Raw genomic sequence first — 27,171 nt, forward strand, 5'->3', positions numbered from 1 at the left:
GGAAAGAAAAGTTTGTACTGGCCATTCAGTGTACTGGAGCCTTTAAGTAGGAAGAATTTGGTGCCTCTTGTGTTCCAAGTTTGTGTGCATTTGTTCAGTCCTCCTCGGAATATGGTGTTCAGTTTTCTAATCCATGTTCTTCAATATCATTTCTGCCCTCTGTTATCAGGTTAGTATTAATTTCAACACCCAAAATTTCTAGTTCCCCAAGTCTTTTGTGAAAGAAATGAGCCACTAGGTGTGTGTCAGTCTGTATCATTTTTAATGTTACTTTCACGTCTTGCAAATCTAGTTCTAATCATATTTGCTGTGTGTCCTACATATTTTATGTTACAGTGATTACACTTTATGCTTGTTTAATTATGTATGTTGTGTTTGTAGTTTTGTTACTGCCTGTAGTGGACTGATTTTAAAGTACTGGGTACCGTGTTGAGTTTGCCATCAGGTAAGATGGTCCTTGAGGTTATTGTTTGTTTTCTAGGTTGAGATTATCTTGCAGTCCAGGCGTAGGTCTGTGTTCTGCAGGATCCTGGCCAGGTGCTCTTTAATTCATTTGTTTGCTGACTGGCTGAGAGCCAAGTAGGTGGTGATGAGTGAGATTATTTTTCTTTTGTCCTGTTGTTTTGTAGTCAGGAAGGTCTTTCAGTCCCTTCTAAAAAAAGATCAAGAAAATCCCCTCGGTTGTAATGCTTTGTAGAGGGTTTTGTTGGCTGCTTCAAAATCTTTTGCATGCAAATTCCAGGGAACCTGAGGAATTGGAATTTGACCAGCCCCTTAGCAGTGTGCTTTCGGTGGAGACCGCTTCTGTGTAAAAGTGCATGTGTGTCTGTGTCTAAAAAAACACAAAAACATTTGTGTCTCTGAGGTGCGTTTTGTGGAAATGAGGCCCTCCTGTCGGAAAAAAATGTATTTGTTTAATATGTGTTATATTTTAACCGTTATTGATCTACTGGGCCTAATTTGTTTTGACTTGTTCAATCTGATGGTAAGGTTCTGTATGACTGAGGTTTAGATTCAACAGGGCTGGCTGCAATCAAGTCTGGCTGTGTTCAATCAGCTGAATCTAATTATCAATGAATTTACAGCTATCTGGATTGGCAATTATTAGTTAGCAAGCCAGGTAGCTTCCACACAAGACCAAAATGGTGACCACAAAGTTTTTACAACGTTCTTTTCCCTGTTTATCGAGTGTCCGATTATTGGCTAATTTCAAGATGAGATGTTCTCATTGGCAGAAATGTCAAATGGGGTACTGGACCATTTGTGATGATGTAATCGGCTGGAGAAAAATGCTAAATAACCCAAGTTTGCGACTTGTGTGGGCTTGTGAAGTTGTTTGTGAATGCTGTCTGTTTACATGAGGTCAAAAGGTTTTATTGAGAAGGCATGGAGTGTGGTAGGATATTTGTTTAAAAAAGAGATTAGCAATGCATTCTGGGGCTAATCCAAGCCTTTGCTTAAAAATAACTAGGAATATTTTGTATTTTTAAATCACCTTTAAAATCTTTTTCAATCACTAAAATAAACTGCAACCCAGTGTACCAAGGATGGACGGGTGTTAAAAGAGATCAAATATTTTTGGTGAGAGTTGTTTTGTGCCATAACAAAATAAATATTTTTTACTAAAAATAAAAAGCCTGGGTCAAAAACTCAGAGAATCTCTCCATAGCCCATAGTCTTTTTTCAGCATCGTGTCTCTAGTGAAAAATCTCTACTGGACTTTTTTTTCTTTCTCCAACAACTCACAAATCACCCATATGAATGTTCCTAAGGTTTTGTTATATCTAACATATAGAAGTGCCACTAGTCAGGTCTGTGCTAAATTCCTTTATTTCCATGATTCTCTTGGTATTATTCTGTGCAAAAAAATAAGCCATCCTCACTTACAAAAGTCATATATACACTTAGAAATCAGTGCAGTATTTATATACACGTAATACAACATTTACATACATTCCCTTTGCTGCAATTTATAAATATAGAATATTGGCACATCGAGGTCAGGAGATTGTTCGAAAGCTTTTAGCACGACATTCCTATTCTTTAATATATTTGCATTCAGTATTAGCCGCAGGTAGAGGCACGGGTGAATGTTCAAGCAGCTTTAATAACAAAAGGCTAAATCAACCCATGAGCTGTAATTGGCTTCTGTATTTAGATTTTTTTAAATCCTCCTTTTTATATAAAAATGAAGTCAGGGTTCCAGCCCTTCATCTCTTCAGCCTGTTTCATTTTGCGACACTGTGAAGCACACATTCAGACATCAGAGAGAAAATGTTATCCAAACGCGTGAAACACCAGTTACACAGTCATCAGGAAACGTCGATTAGAAACCAGTTTGTGGCACACGTCGCACAAGGCTGAATGTCATTGCTAAATAGGCTTGCTTTTAAATACTACATTTATCAATGAAAAAGGGGAGGCTATATGGTATAGCTTGACACATCACCTTGTGCAATCATAACAACCCCCACACCCTCCTCAACCACAAAAAAAGAAAAAAGTAGGCAAAATGAGGAATGACCACGGTAAAGACAGATAAGGTCCGAAACCACTGAGACCAGAGACATCTGCTGGAAATAACGCACATTGCATCCTTGATCCCACAGCTATAATTGTTCAGCACATTCAGTCGTATAAATAGTTTCGTTTTTTTTTCACACGCAATGCACGCAACCCGTTTTTCTTTGGTCGTGTCATTAGAGGTGGAGATTAGAAAGCTCCTGCGGTGTGCAGGAGCTGGACATCCGTGAGAGACGCCACAGTTCATTCAGGCCGTAAGCTCACCCCCCCTCCCCCCAACCACCCCAAAAGGGACAGGAATGAACTCCGTCCTGGAAACCGGAAGCTCATTTCCCCTTCCTCTCGTCCTCCGCCAGGAAGTAGGGGTTCTCGTGACCTTGGGCCAGGTAGGAGTACCTGGCCGGGTTTTCGTCCTTGAAAGTACTCAGGTTCACCTTAGAGACGTCGTAAGACCCCGTCTGAAAGGACACAAGGGCACACGTTTTTGGTGTGCGGATTGATACAAACATTTAATGTAGGATCCACAAAACAGTTTCTATTCTCACCAATAGGCAAGGAAGCGGACTTCACATGCCTACAAGGGAAGGGGACCAGCAAAACCAACGCACACACACACACACACACACAACAAGGTGCATCGCATGCAGGCTCAGGAACAGCACTAATATATCTTATGCTGGAAAAGCATTTAAGAACAAATGCACTAACTGTACTTAATTTATAAACAAGACACATTCTGATCAGAGTTGATATGTTAGAATGCATTACACAAATCTCAAAAAGTAAATTCACACAGCTGTCTTGGTGGTACCGCAGTGGAAAGCAATGAGGTAAAAGCGGAAATCTATGAGGTAAGAGAGGGAAGTAATGAGGTAAGAGAGGAAAGTCATGACATAAGAGGAAAGCGATGAGGTCAGAGAGGAAAGCGTTGAGGTAAAAGGAAAGAGATGAGGTAAGACACAGAGAGCAGGGAAGCGATGAGGTAAGAGGGGAAAGCGATGAGGTCAGAGAGGAAAGCATTGAGGTAAAAGGAAAGAGATGAGGTAAGACACAGAGAGCAGGGAAGCGATGAGGAGGAGCAGTCGTATTCCTCACCGAGCCGTTGCCGTGGCTCTTCCTGCCTGCGTTCCTGTTCTCGGTCAGCTCCATCTGGGAGGAGTCCCAGTGCAGACTGGCTCGGGGGATGGGAATGATCTGCCTGTTGGACCAACTGCTAGTTGGACCAGCGTCTTCTGCAGGGTAGGGGCTGCTGTAGGTGGGATCTTTCTTCTTCCGGCTGCAAAGACAAACCTCCCTGTCACAGTCAGGCCAAAGGCTTCATACAAAAGGCTCAGCTGAAGCTATCCACACACCCCAGAGGCGGCCCCAGGAGTAATGAGCTACAACTAAAAATGTCATTGGCTGCATCAGCTAAGACTGACAGCGTATTTCCATAACTGGAAGTGACAGGAACGTTGATTGGTTCCGAAAAGAGTCCTTGATTTATTGTCCCCGAAACTTTGAAAAATGTGGTGGAAGGAGTTAGGGAGAGTAACCTGTAATTCAGTAGGAGGTAGTGATGAGAGAAATTGACCTCTAACAGCGAAATTATTACTGTGAAGGCCATACAATGCGTTTGGCCAAACAATGATCTTACAGTACTGTGACCTCCACCTGTCAGTCCTTGCTGGGTTTGCTTAGTACCTACCCAAGAGAAGGGATTTCGTTTTTTTTCCCAGAAATTCTGTTCTGTTCTGTTTGTAATGTAGACAACCGAACCAGAGATATCAGTTTTGGATTACAGGATGACACAGCACAATGTAGCCCACTGGTGGAAAACAGTACATAGTCAGTAACCTATTGAACTAAGTATGGACTTCCAGGTACAGAGAGTAAAGTCTCACATTTTCAGAAACCAACTGTAACAAATGTTAATTTGTCTTTCAGTCCAGAACAATTTTGAAGATCATTACTTCTCCTCCAGTAATTCAAAATTCAGTTGAGTTATAATAATTCACAAGTTATAATTTCTGTGTCTAGTGCCTTTGGCCACTTGAACTAGAATTTATGTCCCAGCCAATATAATTCTTATACGATAAGAAGGGAAATATTATGTTGTCACAACTGTAATGAGCTGATCATGACAATTTATAGAAGCGAGCAGGAGCATAGTATTATAGCTGGATAAATCATTTAAAGGTGAAGAAATGATTTCTGTATTAGAGCGCATGTTGAAATTGTGAAGGATAAATATTACAGCTGGGAAATTATTTAAAAAATGAATTATTTTTCCTATTTTGACTGAATTATTCTGTGTATTAATCTGGTAACTTTAACCCCTTAATGAAATATCAAATAGGAAAACAAATATTCCTCATTATGCAGGCCTGCTTTAATCCCACAATCCTCAATCATGTTAATTAGCTGGCCCTTGATGTAATCCAGACTAATTGAGTATTAAGCGCTTTTCATTTCAATGCACTTAGTGCTGTTGACTTGAAACCTAGAGCTGTTCGCTTAACTTTACATGCCACCGTTTTTGCTGAGTCAGGTGGGTCGTTGGAATTTTGCCTGTCACCGTTTTGATTTAGCTGGCTAATGGTAGCTATGGAAGGATGCTTTGCTTACTGTACGGACGATACTCAGGGCCGGCCCAAGGTTTTTGGGGGCCCTAAACAAAAACTCTATATGGGGCCCTCTGTTTTGGTCGAAAACCACCCCCAAGCCCCAGCCAGCAAGATTTTCCACCAATAGAAATATATTTAGATTAATGAAAAAGCCATTGTCTTAGGGAACACAATTATTTATTTTAAAAATGTATATTTATATATATCTTGGAGGGAGGGGGCCCCGAACCAATCGCGAGGCCCTAAACAAATGTTTACTTTGTTTATTGGATCGGGCCAGCCCTGATGATACTGTAAACTAGTCACACTACCCTTAAACGAAAAGCTGCATTTACAGTGCAGACAAAGCACTTTGTTTTTTACAGAGCACGTTTTTTACGGTTTCTCGATGTATCTAACAAAAGTCCATGTTAATGCTGCAGATTTAACAATCCAACCCAGATTTTGGCCATTTTGCATTGCTTCCCAGTAACTGCACTATATATTTAAAATGTAAAAATTTCACATTAATACAAACCCATTTTTTTGGCTAAATTTTGTTGGTGATCAAAGCACTAGTTGATTAATCAAACTGATTATTATTTTAATTGGTATAGCCCTAGAAAATACCATAGCTATTTACAATGAGCTATTTCCTGTCTAAATGGAATTATAGCATTTGTGCTGAATGATGTTTTTAACTGCGCAAAATTCCACATGATCATATCTGCAGGAATACAGTGATAAGGACAATCCATACATGTGAGAAAAGGTTTACTCATAAAACAACAGCTTATACAAAACATTACAGTATATACTAACAGCAGCGATGAGCAGCTATTCTGTATCTGAAAATAAAATGCTTCAGGGTGCTCTTCGGACATGTGGATGTGACACCCTGTGTGTTTCAGCCACAGAACTGCTATCAAATGTTTATTGAAAGAACTAAAACACACATCCAATGACGTGATTTAAACGATGAACTACAACTCCCATCCACCTGCACAATTTCAATAATGAATAGCGACCAAGCAGCCAAAACCGGCCCTTGTTTTTGAAGCTCACTTCCTGGTCTATAGGTGTTTTTCCTTAGTCTAATGTCTCCCCACGTGGTGATTTGCTAAGTTATTGTGTCATTTGGAAAAGATTGTAATATTTTATGGACGAATCAGGGGCAGTTTGCGTCACTGCCGAGTCACGGTATCACACATACTTAGTGGACAACTCGGATTCAGCTGGACTTCATGCCCATAACCAGTCCCCCATTTCCCCACTTTCCAGTTTGCACAACATGGCAGACTTAAAAATGCACGTTTCAAAATGCTTTTCACCAAACCCATGGAAAGTCAATGGGTGATGTCACAATGAGTCGGTCCATATTTTTTCTACTGTCTATGATTACAACACCCACCCACCCACCCGCCCGCATTATTCCAATAATCAACTACATCACCCACCCACCCACTCACTCCATTCAGAGACCTCTGACCATTCCTTGTTTATTCTCACAGCCATCTCTGTTTTTAGGCTTTGGCCTCCTTGCGTGAATAATTTATGTTTGCAGGAAAACAAATTACTTTCAAACAATGCGAGCAATTCATCATTGCGGAAACACCCACGGACGGCTAAAACGGGAACCCCGGGCGGCGACCGGTGTTTGCCCTGAAGGCCTGTACATCACACCGGGAAGCTGCACCTCTTTACAAGCCCTGACAGTGATATTTCTATCAGCATTCTCCTACCCGCGTAAAAAAAAAGCAGCCCGAACGATTGCTTCCCTGACGCGAGGGACATTCGAGGACAAAATCTCAGTCCCTTCTGTCGCATTCACCTCATTCTTTTTGGAAATAATTCCAGTTGGCTTATCTTGCTGTGCACAGTTGCTTGCGCTGAGTGAACGTAGTGTACACGGAGCGATTTGTGGGCTAAATGGGCGTAGCTACAGAGGGGGAACACCTCTCTGTTTAAACTCCTCACGCACTTGAAGAGTTTTGATTTGCTCTCTCCCATTTATACTCGGGGGTGACATGCAAAAATATATTTTTTTTATTTGGTCTTCGCAATTGGCTTGTGGACCTATGTTTTGTAGTTTTGTTCCAATGACATTCGGTATGCACTTATTGTACGTCACTTTGGATAAAAGCATCTGCAAAATAAATGTAATGTAATGTAATGTAATGTAATGTGATGGCTTTCCTCTAGAATTGAGAATTTATCGGATGTCCTTGTGGTGGTGCCTTCAAAACGTTTGGCTCCAGGGTGATGTCTGACATCACTTCAGACAAACTAAACATGAAGAGTCTAATTAACTTTGTAAGATTGTAGCATTGTTAACAGCAATATCAAATTTACAAAGCTGCTGAAACAACTCTGGATGGCACAACAACCATAAAAATATCTGCAACTAATAAAACAATAAGCAACCTATTTGACATTATATTTTTTGCTTGGTATTACTGACTCATGAAATACCAAGGCAGAATTTTTTCCTGAATTCATATTCTAATACTGGCTAGCTAACCAGCAACCCAACGTTAATCATAATCTTCAGACATTATGAAACTGAAAATGATTCTCACCAGCAGCAGGAGATGATGAAGGCCAGCAATAGAATGAGCAGGACTCCACCGAGGACACAAGAGATCACCACCACCGCCAACAGAGACGCTGTACAAAGACAGGCAGAGAGAATCAGACTGTTTCAAACATGCCAGAGCTGTTTTCATCCGTCAGGAATATTTAATTGCTGAAACTTTGTTTTCCTACACAGAACATAAAATGTTACTCCTAACTACTTTTTTTTAGGCTCTGTCTTTTCTGGCCAATGAGCAAAATAATAGGCTTAAGTCTCATTTCATGTGCAATTTATACATGTGGCCAATGTGCTCGCCCTCACCCTATTGATAATTTGCGTGTGTGTGTATGTGCATGTCTGTTCATTTGCATGTTTGAGTATGTGCATGTCTCTGTGTACAGGCGTACATCTTTCACATTAATCTGACAAACAATTCCAATTGTTTTGAGCTGTCACATGATACAAGTTTGGAATATAAAAAGTGTGAAGGTGCATTTTCATACATGCAAGGTTACTTACAATCATTGCAGTTAAACCCTGCATAACCAAACGGGCATCTGAAATAAACAGAATGGGAGAGAAGTAAATGTGTAAATTATATAAATGTGATTTAAAAAAACAGCCTGTTTCATTGTTATAAAGTTCTTCAAATACATTGAAAACACATGTCTTCTGTGGTGTGCTTAGAATCACATTCTATTATCTGAGATTTCAATCAAAAATTATTAATTAACATTATTCTTTGTTCTGTCTGCTTCACAACAGACTAAACACCTGTTATAAAAACACATTAAAGCTAGCATCAATGTAGCATAAAACTGCTATGCTAAAGTTTCATATCTCAAGGCTGAACTATCTGCAAACAGAACCCTGTGATTGTGAGCTCTGTTGCGGCGGCGTACGTGAGCGCTAATTAAACACTGAAGTACTCACGCGACGCACTTCCCATCCTCAGCCTTGCTGCCGCTGGGGCACGCTGTGGGCATCAAACAGGAACAAAAGTTATAAAAGAGACGCAAGAGAGGCCAACCGGGCCCAGAAACGCAAACACTGAACACCCACACAGGAGGACGCGGTTCAACGGCACACCGTTCAGATCTGGCCACCTCGCCCGTAGCCAATGAGAGCGCTCTCCCTACGAGAACTTATTGCCCTCTTTCTCACTTGGCACAGAACACGTCTATTCACAAGCAAGACATGGCATTTTCTTGGCCTTGTATCCATAGGAACAGCCCCGGTCTCAGGATCGAGCCGTACAGAGATAATCGGGAGAGAACTATGAGCAAGCCTGGGCCTTCACCCGGACCCAATCTGTCTTCCTCAGTACTCCCAGCATCGCACCTTCAGTGGAAACACTCACTTGAAAAAATACTATTATTTTAACAATATCTCTGAGCAGTCCTTTATATAAAATTTCAATACCTCCTCAGAAACTGGATGTTTCATCTTAAGGGATGACCCTAGTTATAAATACATTTTACACTAATATATATTATATATGTGGAGATCCAATATGTTTGCATTCCTGATTTGTCATTTCTTTGTAACAATGGGAGGCTGATATTTTCATCATTTACCTGTAGTTGTGCTTACCAATGATAGTTTTATAAGATATAAAACGGACCTATTTGAGTAATAAGAAACTGTTTTATGTACAGACGTACAATATATTGTCATTTCTGTTGAGACATGCATTGAATAATGAATAGAAATGTACCAATTACTGCCACTTTGTTCCTCAGTGGGATGAGTATCAACCTAGCAAAAATGACGATATATTGGCATGGTTTGAAACTATATACTGCAAATCATCGATATATTCAATATCATGATTCAGCACATTCCATGATATATTTCTCAATAAATGGCATTATGTTTGTAGCAAAAGGGGCGTTATGAGCCAAGAGCTAGCATGCTAACTGGCTACATGCTCCTAATCCTGTAACTTCGAGCATATGTATTCTAAATCATGCACCATATTCCCCGAGAGCCTGTGTGATCAGACTTGGGTCAAATACATATTTGTTTTGGAATCAAATAATTTTCAGTGCTCTATTGATCTTGTCTGGTATAATTGAGCTTGCCAATATGACCAGAAGGCAGGGTTTGCATTTTTTAAATCGTATTGCATTGATTCAAATACACCAGACAAGATCAGTAAAGCACAGAAAAGTATTTGTATCAAAAACAAATATGTATTTGACTCAGGTCTGTCTGTGATTATATGTGATTGGAAACATGGCAGCTCAGGAGTGTGGGTAGACTGACTCTTCTTTTGTCACCGTGTAAAAATTCATTAAGATGCGAAGCACCTCCGGGACCTGGCTTTCAACTCAGTGGCAGGCTCGTGTTTAGCAGGTTGAATATTCTCCACAAGGGGAAGCCCGTGGCACTCGTGGTGCTTCTCATCAATGACGCTTGCGTGTCCCTGTTTATATTCACATTCCGATACGAAGCCATGCGATGGCTGCGTAACAGCGGTTGGTCTGCTTTGGGTTCTGAACCGTGACTGCGACCAAGATACTATTAGTCAAGCTAAAAACCAAGATCCTCAACTACTGTGAGGAAAATAATCATAATCGGACAGGCGCCAGTCCTACTATCCAAGCCTTTGTTAAAGCTGCAATGGGGGTAGGCTTGCCGCAAGTTTTGCACCATGGCCCTGAGACACAAAAAAAGCAGTAAAATTAGTCTGCTAAGCTAAAGACCAACGGTCCCCAGCTCAGGGAACTAATCGCACTCTTATCGCTTTTCCGGGGGTGATGTCACATTCTGTGATGGACGTTCATGCGCTAATTCACAACTTGGGGCTCCACGACACCAGCACCTGAAAGATTCCATCAGTACGCTCACGCTCACCTGTGCAGCTTTTGTTGGAGTAGAGTGTTTTGAGGTGGCCAGGCTTGCAGGTGCACGCCGAAATGCCTCCACTTAAGTTGCAGCTCGTTGTCATGGTGTCGCAAGGCCCAGGAACCTGGCTGCACAGATCTGTCTCTGTGAGCAGGAGAGACGAGCGCAGTTGTCAGTCTCACACTTTAGTCACAGGCATGACCAAACATTGCACCTCGTCAAATCAAATCTCTTTAAGGTTGTTACATTGGAACCCCCACCCACCGCCCCCCTCCACCCCAAAACCGTAAATTTGTATGTTCTACCATACGGACACACACACCGTTGAACTCAGCCCCTTTCAGGATACAGTTTTCTCCGCACCCTTGGATAGCCTCCATTATGGCCGCGCTCGCTGTTGCCTGGGTGACGTTCGAGGCCAGGGAGAACACGTTGTCCACAGTGGCCACCACACTCCCTCGGCTGGACAAACAAGAATTAAGTCATTAACACGATAAAACACCACCTCCTCCCCACAAGAGGTGAGAACTTCACAGTTAGCATTGCACTTGTTTCAAAATATCAAAAACCATTGTTATTTAGATCAAAACTAAATCTGATTTCTCAAAGCACCAGGGCACATGGCTTTAGTGAAAGGTAATAAAACAGCACTAGCTTCAGAGCAAATAAAAACATTTGGGTGCTTCAAAAGCAGCATTATTTATTTGTAGATTTTTTTCAATCCATGGAAGAGAGATGTCCACCTGAGCTGCAGAACTGTGGAGCGGACGTAACCTGGCTGCCCTCTCAGTGATTCTTCCAACTAGAAGGTTTGGGAAAAAAACAGACAATGCGCTGCCTCAATTATTTAGGTACCCGCAATAGGGCCACTGAACATCTTTCAAATTCAACAGCGCCTTTTTTCTCACTCTACATTTGCATCTACTGTGTACATGAAATAAATATACAATAGCGAATACAAAGCTGTTGGCTTTTTAAGACGCATTACCTTCGAAGAATGTGTGCATTGTAAGACATGTACAAACTCAAATGTTCCAATGATCACAGTCATTTAGGGAGCATATTAATTTTTTATTATGCAAACACAGTTAAAAGTTAAACAAGACTTGTGTCACAACCACAGGTCATACATACCGTTCTTGAGATGTCCTGTGAAGTTCTCAGAAAAATTGGGGAGGACGTGTTAGCCATTTCATCTTGAAATTGTAAAGAAGTGAGACGTAGCCGTCCTGGAAAGACTCGTGCTGGAAGAGACGTACATTTCAAAATGTGTGTGGGTCTGCATTATTCCCAATAAATGTCAAATTGAAAAACAAAAATGCTTCCTTCAGTTCTGTCATGACAAGATGGTTATACTTTATTCATCAGTAAAAGGTATTGGTTAAAAGGCTGTGTGTTTGTCATCTTGCCCTTAAAGCTCACATACTGAACAACACAATACTCAAGTAACCACTGCATTCCAAGCTCCAGATATTGAGTACACATGCATATAAACTAGGGGTGTGCAGAGATGTCATTATCTGTATCTGTATCTGTATCTGTTCAACCAACAAAATTATTTGTCTGCGTATCTGTATTCGGATAGAAGACCGGAAGTGGGTGTGGTTTATACTAGAGGTCATGTTAAATGGGGCAAATGTTGTATTTTCTAACCTAATATTCATTGGCAATGCAACTGTTGTGCCTTCAAAGCATCGAATTGATTTAATATTGGCATATAATTAATTATGAAATATATTTCTACATCCTCATACTGTACTTTTCATCTCTCTCTCTTTCTTTTTATTTTTAACTAAACTAAATTTTATGAACTGTCATGGTGGGAATTTTTTTTTTTTTGAGCTACTTTTGCGTTCCCTCGCAATGCTTTTGGCTCTGGACGGTGTAGAGGCTTGCGCCCTTTTGTAATGTCTAATGTTGATAAACACGGAATGTCATCGCTTGCATTGATTTGTTAACGTCGTTTTGTTAAGCATTATGTAAGGAATAAATTCTACATTATTTAATAAAACTGCATGAAACCATAAGTCAATAAAATTAATCTCCATAGCACTTGCTTTTTAAATGGTGTGGTCGCGCAGTGTAGACATAACGTCTTTCTAAGACCCTCTGAAACGGGTTTCGAATGCCAGCTCGCTTTATGATAGGTTTGCCGTCACAAGGCAGCTGCTATGTGCCGGAGTTCCAGATACTCTCTCTCTCTCTCTCTCTGCCCGTGTAACGTTAGATAGAGGCTATGAGAACTCGACATGGAGCTGACTTTTTTCCACCCGAATCCGAATAATAACAAGCAACTTCGGGTAGAAGAGATATCTGTTTCCATCGCATTATTCGTGCTTTCCCGAATACAGTATTCAGATTTGGATACATCCCTAATATAAACAAATGCAATAGAAGATTACACAGTATCAAATCAACTAACACCCATGCAATGCCTATGAATAGGTAAATAAATGAATGCATAAACAAAAACAATGGTTATGACCTGGTAGGTCTAACCCTGTAGAACACCCTGTTAAACAAGGCCTAAAATTTTTTGCTGGCACATAACATTCTCAGCATGCGTACTGAAAAAGTTATGGTTTGTTTGCGCAAAAGAAACAACGTGTGTCCTTCTATGCAAGCCTAACAACCAATCCACCATTATAAACATAATGTCATTGGCTAAAATTCTTCTCAGTCATCAATATAATAGCTTGCCATTGGCTGGCAGAGTACTGGGCAGAAGTTATGCACTCCATGCCAAGTCATTGCTCGCACACAGCAGGTCCCATTGGCTATACTGAGGGGCTTCTTGGACAGTACTGTGTCAGAGAACCTTGAACGTGGGCTCATCTTGTTCCAGAGGGTATATATAAGGCAGAGATAGCAGTCTCATGTGCACAGTACTGTCGGTGGGCATCCAATGGCGAAACTGACAACAATAATAATTCCTCCGGAGAATTGCTAAGTAAACAATGTATGTTCTCTTGATCTTTCTCTGAGTTAGCACATTTTTTAGACTAAAAAACTGCTATGGATTTTGCTCGCTGGACCCTTGCCGTGATGAGAATATCGACTTCACCACGATTTGTGTCATCTGTGGTTTTCCGAAACGCATGGAAGGTCAGGACCCGCCAAGGCTGTTTTGCCTCCCCACATGTTACATAATAAAGAACCATTATCACTAAAACCATGGCATTGTAAAATAGCTTATAGAGATAGAACCATCAGCTTTAGTACTTTCAGATTTTATATTCTGTGACCAGATGGCGACCAAATTACCAAATTCCACAGCAAAAAACAAAATGAATGCAAATAAACCTTAAGGGGTCAATCCAAGAACATTTTTATGAATGAGGTCCCAGCAGCACAGCCAGAAATATTCATATAGTTCTGCCTGCATATAACTAGTTTGGCCAGCCCAGAACTATAAAGTTAGGCATTCACAATTGGGCGTGGTGGTTCAGCCAAGAGAATGACTGGCCAGCAAGAGGGAGTCACAAAGTGAAAATATAAAGACATGTTTCTCTTATGTCGGCTTATCAAAACAATGCAGTTTACAGTACCTATGGAATCCCCACAATGCTTATAAATAGTGGAGAGACCTCAAGCATTGAAAGCCTTAATACTGCACTAACTACTGGAATCCACAACTAAACAAGAAAACATTATGGTTTGTGAAGTTCGTTTGTGCTCTTAATACTGCACTGCACCTATTGTGGAGCTATTTTAAAGTAAATATATAATTGTGATGTGATTGAAAGGTTACTGTATTTAGTTTTGTCTCTGGCAGGATTTCCCATTTGGGCATTATGAAGTTTAAAGAACGCTTTCTCAAGGTCAAAACTTTTTTGCCAGATTTTTTTGGACCAATTTCTGTTCTGTTTGATGAAGTAAAGATCTGATGTTTGGTAACACCTACCTTGGACACACGACCTCTCAGTGCTGGAGTAGAAAGATCCTGGGAGGCACAAGCATCGGAAAGACATGAAGAGTTCCTCACAGATGCTGTCAAAAGGACAGGGGTTTGAGAAACAGAAACCTGATGAGAAAAAAGAAATAAAACACACCATTAAACTGAGGTTATAGCAAGTCTTTTCCATTCACAAGGATATTTCTTAAAGGATTCTGGTGATGTCTTTGCTTATTGCAAAACTGTTTCTGACTGCACATCTGTCATTTCATCCAAAATATAAGTTAAGAGTAACATCCTAGCAAAGCTACTTTTACACAGTTCTGTTTATCTTCTTCCACTAGGATGAAAATGTGCCACTAATATGTGTCTGTAAATTAGTCAATAATGGATATAGGGTGACATCAACTGAAAGAGCCACTAGTTTGGTTAGCAGGCTGGAAAAAATGGGGGTTATGGCCCTTTTAGATCTGTGGCATTCACGTTCTCCTGAAGAGCCACAGGGTAGCTAGTTTTTGTCTTCACCTTAGAAGCAATAACCAGTTGAGACTCAATAAAAGCAGGAGAGTTGAGTTAAACATGTAATCAACAGCTATGACTGGTCTGTCCAGTGCTGAATAACAACAAAAAGCACAACTCCTTGCATGTATCCAAAGAAACTGTACTCCCACAATGCAGTGGTGCAAACTCCATCCTGCCCGCACCCTCACCCCATCCCGAATTTGATGCATTTCCTTCCATATTCACATCCTATTAAATTAGTCAGATCAAACAATGCTTTGATTTCTAATGCTCCATATAAAAAAGGGTGAATTAAACTGATAATTATGTAGTTCTTGCCAACAGAAAACTTTGCTATTGCTACCCACCTGCAGGTCTGACAGTGGTAAGTGTGGATTCTGTTGGGGTGGAAGCAGAGGAGCTGGGCACTGTTGGGTGGGTGGAAGCAGAGGAGCTGGGCACTGTTGGGTGGGTGGATGCAGAGGAGCTGGGCACTGTTGGGTGGGTGGATGCAGACGGACTGGGCACTGTTGGGTGGGTGGAAACAGAGGAGCTGGGCACTGTTGGGTGGGTGGATGCAGACGGACTGGGCACTGTTGGGTGGGTGGATGCAGACGGACTGGGCACTGTTGGGTGGGTGGATGCAGACGGACTGGGCACTGTTGGGTGGGTGGATGCAGACGGACTGGGCACTGTTGGGTGGGTGGATGCAGAGGAGCTGGGCACTGTTGGGTGGGTGGAAGCAGAGGAGCTGGGCACTGTTGGGTGGGTGGAAACAGAGGAGCTGGGCACTGTTGGGTGGGTGGAAGCAGAGGGGCTGGGCACTGTTGGGTGGGTGGAAACAGAGGAGCTGGGCACTGTTGGGTGGGTGGAAGCAGAGGGGCTGGGCACTGTTGGGTGGGTGGAAACAGAGGAGATGGGCACTGTTGGGTGGGTGGAAGCAGAGGAGCTGGGCACTGTTGGGTGGGTGGAAACAGAGGAGCTGGGCACTGTTGGGTGGGTGGAAGCAGAGGGGCTGGGCACTGTTGGGTGGGTGGATGCAGATGGGCTGGGCACTGTTGGGTGGGTGGATGCAGACGGGCTGGGTGCTGTTAGATGGGTGGATGCAGAGGAGCTGGGCACTGTTGGGTGGGTGGATGCAGAGGAGCTGGGCACTGTTGGGTGGGTGGAAGCAGATGGGCTGGGCACTGTTGGAGGGGTAGAACCTGAAGTTCTAGGGACTGTTGGGGTGGAACTGGAGATGTTGGCTGCTGTTGGGCTACCTGTTGCAGGGGTGGAAGCAGATGAGTTGGGCGCTGTTGAAGGGGTGGAACTGGAGATGTTGGCTGCTGTTGGGCCTCCTGTTGGAGTGGTGGAACCGGAAGTGCTGGGTGCTGTTGTTTCCATAGTGGTTTCATTTATTGTGACAGGTGTGGTTAAATTATTTACTAGAGTGGTTGAAGGTACAGGGCTATGGTGTAAGGTTGTGTCCGTTACTGGAGTAGTTGAAGGTACAGGGCTGTGGTCTAAGGTTGCGTCCGCTTCCATAGTGGTAAAGTTTGTGGTGACAGGTGTGGTTGAATTATTTTCTGGAGTAGTTAATGGTACAGGACTGTGGTCTAAGGTTGTGTCCGCTTCCATAGTGGTAGAGTTTGTGGTGACAGGTGTGGTTGAATTATTTTCTGGAGTAGTTAATGGTACAGGACTGTGGTCTAAGGTTGTGTCGGCTTCCATAGTGGTAGAGTTTGTGGTGACATGCGTGTTTGAATTATTTTCTGGAGTAGTTAATGGTACAGGGCTGTGGTCTAAGGTTGTGTCCGCTTCCATTGTGGCAGAGTTTGTGGTGACGGGTGTGGTTGAATTATTTTCTGGAGTAGTTAATGGTAAAGAGCTGTGGTCTAAGGTTGTGTCCGCTTCCATAGTGGTAGAGTTTGTGGTGACAGGTGTGGTTGAATTATTTTCTGGAGTAGTTAATGGTACAGGGCTGTGGTCTAAGGTTGTGTCCGCTTCCATAGTGGTAGAGTTTGTGGTGACAGGTGTGGTTGAATTATTTTCTGGAGTAGTTAATGGTACAGAGCTGTGGTCTAAGGTTGTGTCCGCTTCCATAGTGGTAGAGTTTGTGGTGACAGGTGTGGATGAATTATTTTCTGAAGTAGTTAATGGTACAGGACTGTGGTCTAAGGTTGCGTCCGCTTCCATAGTGGTAGAGTTTGTGGTGACAGGAGTGGTTGAATTATTTTCTGGAGTAGTTAATGGTACAGGACTGTGGTCTAAGGTTGTGTCGGCTTCCATAGTGGTAGAGTTTGTGGTGACATGCGTGGTTGAATTATTTTCTGGAGTAGTTAATGGTACAGGGCTGTGGTCTAAGGTTGTGTCCGCTTCCATTGTGGCAGAGTTTGTGGTGACGGGTGTGGTTGAATTATTTTCTGGAGTAGTTAATGGTAAAGAGCTGTGGTCTAAGGTTGTGTCCGCTTCCATAGTGGTAGAGTTTGTGGTGACAGGTGTGGTTGAATTATTTTCTGGAGTAGTTAATGGTACAGGACTGTGGTCTAAGGTTGTGTCCGCTTCCATAGTGGTAGAGTTTGTGGTGACAGGTGTGGTTGAATTATTTTCTGGAGTAGTTAATGGTACAGAGCTGTGGTCTAAGGTTGTGTCCGCTTCCATAGTGGTAGAGTTTGTGGTGACAGGTGTGGTTGAATTATTTTCTGAAGTAGTTAATGGTACAGGACTGTGGTCTAAGGTTGCGTCCGCTTCCATAGTGGTAGAGTTTGTGGTGACAGGAGTGGTTGAATTATTTTCTGGAGTAGTTAATGGTACAGGACTGTGGTCTAAGGTTGTGTCGGCTTCCATAGTGGTAGAGTTTGTGGTGACATGCGTGGTTGAATTATTTTCTGGAGTAGTTAATGGTACAAGGCTGTGGTCTAAGGTTGTGTCCGCCTCCATTGTGGTAGAGTTTGTGGTGACAGGTGTGGTTGAATTATTTTCTGGAGTAGTTAATGGTACAGGGCTGTGGTCTAAGGTTGTGTCCGCCTCCATAGTGGTAGAGTTTGTGGTGACAGGTGTGGTTGAATTATTTTCTGGAGTAGTCAATGGTACAGGACTGTGGTCTAAGGTTGTGTCTGCCTCCATAGTGGTAGAGTTTGTGATGACAGGTGTGGTTGAATTATTTTCTGGAGTAGTTAATGGTACAGGGCTGTGGTCTAAGGTTGTGTCCGCTTCCATTGTGGTAGAGTTTGTGGTGACAGGTGTGGTTGAATTATTTTCTAGAGTAGTTAATGGTACAGGGCTGTGGTCTAAGGTTGTGCCCGCTTCCATAGTGGTAGAGTTTGTGGTGACAGGTGTGGTTGAATTATTTTCTGGAGTAGTTAATGGTACAGGACTGTGGTCTAAGGTTGTGCCGGCTTCCATAGTGGTAGAGTTTGTGGTGACATGCGTGGTTGAATTATTTTCTGGAGTAGTTAATGGTACAGGGCTGTGGTCTAAGGTTGTGTCCGCTTCCATTGTGGTAGAGTTTGTGGTGACATGCGTGGTTGAATTATTTTCTGGAGTAGTTAATGGTACAGGGCTGTGGTCTAAGGTTGTGTCCGCTTCCATAGTGGTAGAGTTTGTGGTGACAGGTGTGGTTGAATTATTTTCTGGAGTAGTCAATGGTACAGGACTGTGGTCTAAGGTTGTGTCTGCCTCCATAGTGGTAGAGTTTGTGATGACAGGTGTGGTTGAATTATTTTCTGGAGTAGTTAATGGTACAGGGCTGTGGTCTAAGGTTGTGTACGCTTCCATTGTGGTAGAGTTTGTGGTGACAGGTGTGGTTGAATTATTTTCTGAAGTAGTTAATGGTACAGGACTGTGGTCTAAGGTTGTGTCCGCTTCCATAGTGGTAAAGTTTGTGGTGACAGGTGTGGTTGAATTATTTTCTAGAGTAGTTAATGGTACAGGGCTGTGGTCTAAGGTTGTGCCCGCTTCCATAGTGGTAGAGTTTGTGGTGACAGGTGTGGTTGAATTATTTTCTGAAGTAGTTAATGGTACAGGGCTGTGGTCTAAGGTTGTGTCGGCTTCCGTAGTGGTAGAGTTTGTGGTGACATGCGTGGTTGAATTATTTTCTGGAGTAGTTAATGGTACAGGGCTGTGGTCTAAGGTTGTGTCTGCTTCCATAGTGGTAGAGTTTGTGGTGACATGCGTGGTTGAATTATTTTCTGGAGTAGTTAATGGTACAGGGCTGTGGTCTAAGGTTGTGTCCGCTTCCATAGTGGTAGAGTTTGTGGTGACATGCGTGGTTGAATTATTTTCTGGAGTAGTTAATGGTACAGGGCTGTGGTCTAAGGTTGTGTCCGCTTCCATAGTGGTAGAGTTTGTGGTGACAGGTGTGGTTGAATTATTTTCTGGAGTAGTTAATGGTACAGGGCTGTGGTCTAAGGTTGTGTCCGCTTCCATAGTGGTAGAGTTTGTGGTGACATGCGTGGTTGAATTATTTTCTGGAGTAGTTAATGGTACAGGGCTGTGGTCTAAGGTTGTGTCCGCTTCCATTGTGGTAGAGTTTGTGGTGACAGGTGTGGTTGAATTATTTTCTGAAGTAGTTAATGGTACAGAACTGTGGTCTAAGGTTGTGTCCGCTTCCATAGTGGTAGAGTTTGTGGTGACATGCGTGGTTGAATTATCTTCTGGAGTAGTTAATGGTAAAGGGCTGTGGTTTAAGGTTGTGTCCGCTTCCATAGTGGTAGAGTTTGTGGTGACAGGTGTGGTTGAATTATTTTCTGAAGTAGTTAATGGTACAGAACTGTGGTCTAAGGTTGTGTCCGCTTCCATAGTGGTAGAGTTTGTGGTGACATGCGTGGTTGAATTATCTTCTGGAGTAGTTAATGGTACAGGACTGTGGTCTAAGGTTGTGTCCGCTTCCATAGTGGTAGAGTTTGTGGTGACAGGTGTGGTTGAATTATTTTCTGGAGTAGTTAATGGTACAGGACTGTGGTCTAAGGTTGTGTCCGCTTCCATAGTGGTAGAGTTTGTGGTGACATGCGTGGTTGAATTATTTTCTGGAGTAGTTAATGGTACAAGGCTGTGGTCTAAGGTTGTGTTCGCCTCCATAGTGGTAGAGTTTGTGGTGACAGGTGTGGTTGAATTATTTTCTGGAGTAGTTAATGGTACAGGGCTGTGGTCTAAGGTTGTGTCCGCTTCCATAGTGGTAGAGTTTGTGGTGACAGGTGTGGTTGAATTATTTTCTGAAGTAGTTAATGGTACAGGGCTGTGGTCTAAGGTTGTGTCCGCTTCCATAGTGGTAGAGTTTGTGATGACAGGTGTGGTTGAATTATTTTCTGAAGTAGTTAATGGTACAGGGCTGTGGTCTAAGGTTGTGTCCGCTTCCATTGTGGTAGAGTTTGTGGTGACAGGTGTGGTTGAATTATTTTCTGAAGTAGTTAATGGTACAGAACTGTGGTCTAAGGTTGTGTCCGCTTCCATAGTGGTAGAGTTTGTGGTGACATGCGTGGTTGAATTATCTTCTGGAGTAGTTAATGGTAAAGGGCTGTGGTCTAAGGTTGTGTCCGCTTCCATTGTGGTAGAGTTTGTGGTGACAGGTGTGGTTGAATTATTTTCTGAAGTAGTTAATGGTACAGAACTGTGATCTAAGGTTGTGTCCGCTTCCATAGTGGTAGAGTTTGTGGTGACATGCGTGGTTGAATTATCTTCTGGAGTAGTTAATGGTACAGGACTGTGGTCTAAGGTTGTGTCCGCTTCCATAGTGGTAGAGTTTGTGGTGACATGCGTGGTTGAATTATCTTCTGGAGTAGTTAATGGTACAGGACTGTGGTCTAAGGTTGTGTCCGCTTCCATAGTGGTAGAGTTTGTGGTGACAGGTCTGGTTGAATTATTTTCTGGAGTAGTTAATGGTACAGGGCTGTGGTCTAAGGTTGTGTCCGCTTCCATAGTGGTAGAGTTTGTGGTGACATGCGTGTTTGAATCATTTACTGGCATTTTTGAAGGTACACTGTTGGTGGTGGTGCTGCTCCAATTGGTTTCCATAGCGTTTCTGGTAGAAGATGGCATTGTGGCTGTGCTCTCTGGAACTGCAGCTAAAAGTAGAGAAGGCAGCATCAGACACATTGTAAGTAATCTGACAAATAACTAAAATATGCACATTAATTAGTTGAGGTGCTGAGCAGAACGGTCTTTGCAAAATGCAAGAAAGGCTCGCAAAACTCATGAGATCCAACACACACCTTTAGTGTAAAAAACACACATTCCGATCCATTGGGATCACCTTCTCCATTGATCTGTCGCCTGTTTTGCACAATAAAGCTATGCTATGCTTTGAGGCAAATGGGCCCATTGGCTCAGAATAACAACAAATGAGTAAAACAAATGAGAATGAAAACAGAATGAAACAAATGAGTAAAGCTGTGGCCTATATTAGGGTAAGAGTTATGAAAATGGTAAGTCTGAGGGTTGAGGCAAGTTTACGGCTGTGTTCAGGATACCTGCAGTATGACCATAAAAAGATGTTGAATAGAAGTATATTTTTTGAGGGAATTTTTTTTTTAATGACCTCAAATATATTATTTTACATTTGTATTACTGAATTCATGATTGACTTTGTTTCTCATCAATTTAAAATGAGTAATCAGATGTTTTCAAAAGCACCTATTGCTTTACGGTTTAGGGCTCAAACTAGGGTTCAGCTAGGGTTATGGTTAGGGTTAGGAAAAAAGGTAAGTTTGAGGGTTGAGGAAAGTTCACGGTTATGTTCAGCAGCTTGAAGAAAGGTTAGAACGGGTTTGTTAATGATTTTGAATGAGCCAAAAATTTTCTCTAGTTGCATGTGTACCTATGGCCTTATAAAATGTATAACAAATGCATATTTTGTCTAGGAAAACATTTTATTTTTTAAAAGAATGACCTCAAACATATTTTTATTGTATTCATGATATTTACCTTGTTTTTCATCCATTTTAAATGGTTTTCAGTTGTTTTTAAAGATACCTATGGCTTCAATTAAGGTTTAGGGCTCAAACTAGTTCGTTTAGGGTTTCAAAACATTTTTTTCCTCGACACTACTATCAGCAGAACAAGACTCTTTTCCCATATTGTTCATATGCAGGCATGAAACTTGGTGTGAAAATGGTAGTGCACATTTACGTTCGCTTTTAAGTAAACTTATATGTAACGTCTTTGGTTATTGTTAGTTTTTTCAGGGAACGTTATAGGAGTCGCTACCCAAACTCAACCAGATCGAATGGTATACATAAACGAGCGCGAGATGACCGACATTAATGTACATGGGAACAAGATTCTGGCACAAAAATCAGTGAATCAGCTAAGGCGCAAATAAGTTGTGGCAAAGTTCCAAGAATTGGCTGTGTGTGTGCCGGTATGCAACATGGAGTTGCACCATTAAGCTGACAGCCTTTGCAAAACCCATTCACCACTGCCAAAAAACATCCCAGGGGAAACACTATACTCATGCATGAAGAGTTACTTGACAATCCATAACACTGCACTGGCTAAAACCTTCTTGTACTAATCAGAGTGCAGGACAACAAGCTCACAAACTATGACTTCCTTTTGTAGAAGTTCAAGAGGGAGAACTTGTTAGGTTGGAGCTAACACTGAGCTAATTACAATCAACGGTTGTGTTGTGTCTCAACGGTTGTACGTCTGAGGTGGAGAGTTCTCCGCATGCTAGTTAATCCCTGCATCTGAGAAATTATGCCCCTCCCCTTCCCTGACAACGACACCCGTCTTATCAGAGTGACAGCTGGGACAACTCCCACAGCATGCTGTCTCGTCCGCATCCTGCAGATAAGATTAACCTCCTGAGACACCAGAGCAGCAGGTGCTCCGTTTGGCCCCCGAGTTCACAAGCAATGCACAGGGGAGGGGGTGCTGTTCTTTCCAAACAGTGAGAATAATTATGTCTCCTTCAGGATAAGACCAAAAGTGTTAAACAAAGAGGTTTTTGTGCAAGGCATATGAAAATTGATGTGGGGTCATCAGGGTTTCACATTAACTGTCAACGCATCTCTTTTCTCTGTCAATCAATCATATGGTCTAGAGAAAACATGTAGTGTGTTCCCCCATGCTTAGCGGCAATCCAGCAAGGCTAGCGGATTTGCATTCAAGTCACTGGGCCATCCAGCCTCACAAAGAGCCATTTTAGACACAATTTGAATCAAAACAGAGAATCATCTGGCCCCTGGCAACAGAATACCATTCATGTGAGTTAATTCCCTTGATTTGATTCATAAACATGGAATGAAAAGGCACGCACGCATGCACATGCACACACACACGCAGATGCACACGCACATGCACACACATTCGACAGGATAACCCATCAGACAAGTTGGAATGTTTTTTAGGGTTTGAGGTCCAACAAAATCTCATTGGCTCTGTGATCTGGCACTCAGTAGCCTCCTTGGCCCTTATCTACCAGGAGCCCCAACTGTGCAGTCACATACCAGGAGAGAGCAAAGTTTCTGGCCCTGGCTGAATAAGGCACACTCCCAAGACTAAACACAGCCTGAAGGTCCAACAAGCACAGCTTCCTGCTCTTATTCCCATTCCCATCCCCAGAGCCAGAATGGTGCCACTTCCTCTTCCAATTCCAACACTCCACAGCCAAAATTGCATGCTCAGTGTCGTGAACTAAGCAACAGACCCGGGCTGAAGGCCCAGCTGGGAGTGTTTGAAAAGCTGTATCTGAAAAACCTGTTTTCGAAGTTCCACTCTGCATGCGGTGACAGGACGAATGAGTCATCAGTAGTGACATGAGGCCCCCTTTCGCTGACCAATAACGGGACACCACGGGCAAGCAGCCAGTGGATGCCTGGAGTAAACACCGCTGGCAGCATCACTTCCACCAGACGGCCAAATAAAAACAAATGGCAGGCTGTGCGCAATGTAATTATTTCACTGGAAACAGGAATGGATGGTACGCTTTGTCCTGCACTGTACGAATAAACTAGTTTATCACTAGGTAACCAACTGCAATGGCTGTCAGAATAAGCACAAGAATAATTTGCATAGCAAGACTAATTTCTACAACTATTTATTCTGGAGCATGCTCTCTCTCTCTCTTTCTCACACACACACATACACACACACACAAACACGCACGCACACACAAACACACACAGGTAAAATGTACAAAAAATCAACACATCTAGAAGAGTGAGCAGAAGCAGAGAGAGGCCTTGTAGTCAGACCCACACCGTTCAAAATGGAAAAAGATGAAAAACATGGCGTTTGTTCTTAGCGTGTATTTACAGGGTTCCTCTCCCCCACAGGAGGCCAGACAGTGCATGAGCACTCCACATCACATATCCATACACTTCCTATACCTCCAAGCTGCTGGACAGCTCAGATAAATGCAGAGGCCTAGATGCCTGAGGAGGACCTCTCAGAATCTAAATCAGAACAGGAATAAGAGAACTGCAGTAAAGGAGACGTGACGCTCAACGCCCAAGGGAGCAGTGGCAGGCTTTTGATCTCCAGGTAACATCAAAACCTGTGCACTCATGACTCTGGGGGGGTGCAGTCGGCTCCCTCTCCGACAGAACCCATTCCCGAAGCCTTTTATCACAGGCGGTGAAGCCTGGGACCTGCATCATCAATGCTAACCCTGGAAAACCGCTAACTCTAACATGGTCAAAATTCGGCAAAATATTGTCTGTTCACTCGTACATTTCACAAGCTACTTTCCACAAACATCTGAAAACCCACATTATCAGACTACAAACTATTTCTACTAAAACATAAACAAAACCAACGACAACAAATCCTTCTCCCCTTTGATTTTGCAGGACTTGATGGCACTGATTTGGTTGTCACTTCGTACATCTCTAGTTCTAGTGGTGTTTACATATCATATTCAATAAAAATGTTTTGGTTCGCTTTTTGCCAAATGACTAAAGTTAGCCACATGACTAAATACACTTCCTGGGCGCTTTATGCATTTCCTCAGCAGTCCAGCAGGCCCCTATTGAGAAAGGCTGGACTTGACGAGGTTCTGCATTTGCCAGTTCCTGCCATTCAATTTGTCACACAATGCAGTCCCGTGTGTGAATCCTTTCCCACACGCCGTTCTCGGTTTCACTAATCTCTCTTACAGCACTGTTTATGATGGATACACGCTAAGATCAGAACGTGTTCTGAGCCTGGAACTGTAGAAATAAGGTGGAGAATATTGTACATTGTAACACTGCAACATCACCAACGCACGGGCATGTCTGTCTGCGTCTGCATTGTCCTGACGCCGTGGTTGCCAGGGAAACCCCACCGAAACCAAGCGGCTTAAGAGGAAGCGAACAAGCAGGAGGAAGTTTGTGCGTCGATCGTCACTGTGATAGTCGCATCTTCCTGCCACGCTTGCAGGCAGAGAATACGCCTGACTTTATTAGCAGGGAGAAACTCTTCCAACCGCCCCACCACCAGAGCGATGCAGATGCAAACCCACACACGCCTCGTGAGGCGTTCCCTGAAGTGACCGTCCGACTGTTGTTGATGTTACCGAAGAGCTTTAGCATGTTTCGTTCCTCTTTCTGTGTTTCTGCTGCGTCATGATGACACAAATGGCAGGGAAATGCTAAACTGCCATGCGTCATATACATGAAGCATTTTGTTTCAGCCATTATTGATGGTGAAATATTGCTCATTTTTTAATGGCCATAGGTACCCATGCTACAGTAGAAAATATTTGACTCATTCAAAATCATTAACAAACCTGTGTCCTAACCATTCTTCAAGCTGCTGAACACAGCCGTCAACTTGCCTTTACCCTCAGACTTACGGTTTTCCTAAGCCTAACCCTAATTTGGGCCCTTAACCCTAATTGAAGCCATTGGTAGCTTGGAAAACATCAGAAAACCCATTTTAAATTTATTAAAAATCAAGGTAAATATCACGAATACAATAATACAAATGGAAAATGATATGTTTCAGGTCTTTTAAAAAGATTTTTTTCTTGAAAATTTTTTTATACATTGCTCATTCTTTAATGGCCATAGGTACCCATGCTACAGTAGAAAATGTTTGACTAATTCAAAATCATTAACAAACCTGTGTCCTAACCATTCTTCAAGCTGCTGAACACAGCCGTCAACTTGCCTTTACCCTCAGACTTACGGTTTTCCTAAGCCTAACCCTAATTTGGGCCCTTAACCCTAATTGAAGCCATTGGTAGCTTGGAAAACTTCAGAAAACCCATTTTAAATTTATTAAAAATCAAGGTAAATATCACGAATACAATAATACAAATGGAAAATGATATGTTTCAGGTCTTTTAAAAAGATTTTTTTCTTGAAAAATGTTTTATACATTGCTCATTCTTTAATGGCCATAGGTACCCATGCTACAGTAGAAAATATTTGACTCATTCAAAATCATTAACAAACCTGTGTCCTAACTATTCTTCAAGCTGCTGAACACAGCCGTCAACTTGCCTTTACCCTCAGACTTACCGTTTTCCTAACCCTAACCCTAGTTTGGGCCCTTAACCCTAATTGAAGCCATTGGTAGCTTGGATAACTTCAGAAAACCCATTTAAAATTGATTAAGAATCAAGGTAAATATCACGAATACAATAATACAAATGCAAAATAATATGTTTCAGGTCTTTTAAAAAGATTTTTTTTCATTGAAAAAATATTAATATATTGCTCATTTTTTAATGGCCATAGGTACCCATGCTACAGTAGAAAATATTTGACTCATTCAAAATCATTAACAAACCTGTGTCCTAACCATTCTTCAAGCTGCTGAACACAGCCATCAACTTGTCTTTACCCTCAGACTTACGGTTTTCCTAACCCTAACCCTAATTTGGGCCCTTAACCCTAATTGAAGCCATTGGTAGCTTGGAAAACTTCAGAAAACCCATTTAAAATTGATTAAGAATCAAGGTAAATATCACGAATACAATAATACAAATGGAAAATGATATGTTTCAGGTCTTTTAAAAAGATTTTTTTCTTGAAAAATGTTTTATATATTGCTCATTTTTTAATGGCCATAGGTACCCATGCTACAGTAGAAAATATTTGACTCATTCAAAATCATTAACAAACCTGTGTCCTAACCATTCTTCAAGCTGCTGAACACAGCCATCAACTTGCCTTTACCCTCAGACTTACGGTTTTCCTAACCCTAACCCTAATTTGGGCCCTTAACCCTAATTGAAGCCATTGGTAGCTTGGAAAACATCAGAAAACCCATTTAAAATTGATTAAGAATCAAGGTAAATATCACGAATACAATAATACAAATGCAAAATA

General features: G+C 42.1%; 1 protein-coding gene across 1 annotated transcript in view; it reads right to left on the reverse strand.

The window, feature by feature from the left end:
* Positions 1-1,812: 1,812 nt before the first annotated feature.
* LOC118217358 (uncharacterized threonine-rich GPI-anchored glycoprotein PJ4664.02-like) overlaps positions 1,813-27,171 on the reverse strand; it is a 40,804-nt gene continuing 15,445 nt past the window's right edge. Inside the window, exons 2-12 of the mRNA XM_035399295.1 lie at positions 15,298-20,973; positions 14,438-14,557; positions 11,668-11,777; positions 11,277-11,335; positions 10,856-10,995; positions 10,543-10,677; positions 8,617-8,659; positions 8,203-8,240; positions 7,688-7,775; positions 3,619-3,799; positions 1,813-2,981 (exon numbers count right to left, since the gene is read on the reverse strand). Of these exons, the coding sequence (XP_035255186.1) occupies positions 2,850-2,981; positions 3,619-3,799; positions 7,688-7,775; positions 8,203-8,240; positions 8,617-8,659; positions 10,543-10,677; positions 10,856-10,995; positions 11,277-11,335; positions 11,668-11,777; positions 14,438-14,557; positions 15,298-20,973 (6,722 nt within the window). The 3' untranslated portion in view covers positions 1,813-2,849. The remainder of the gene's footprint in view (positions 2,982-3,618; positions 3,800-7,687; positions 7,776-8,202; positions 8,241-8,616; positions 8,660-10,542; positions 10,678-10,855; positions 10,996-11,276; positions 11,336-11,667; positions 11,778-14,437; positions 14,558-15,297; positions 20,974-27,171) is intronic.

This window comes from Anguilla anguilla, chromosome 17 (assembly GCF_013347855.1).
Source record: "Anguilla anguilla isolate fAngAng1 chromosome 17, fAngAng1.pri, whole genome shotgun sequence".
In the NCBI taxonomy this organism is placed as follows: Eukaryota; Metazoa; Chordata; class Actinopteri; order Anguilliformes; family Anguillidae; genus Anguilla; species Anguilla anguilla.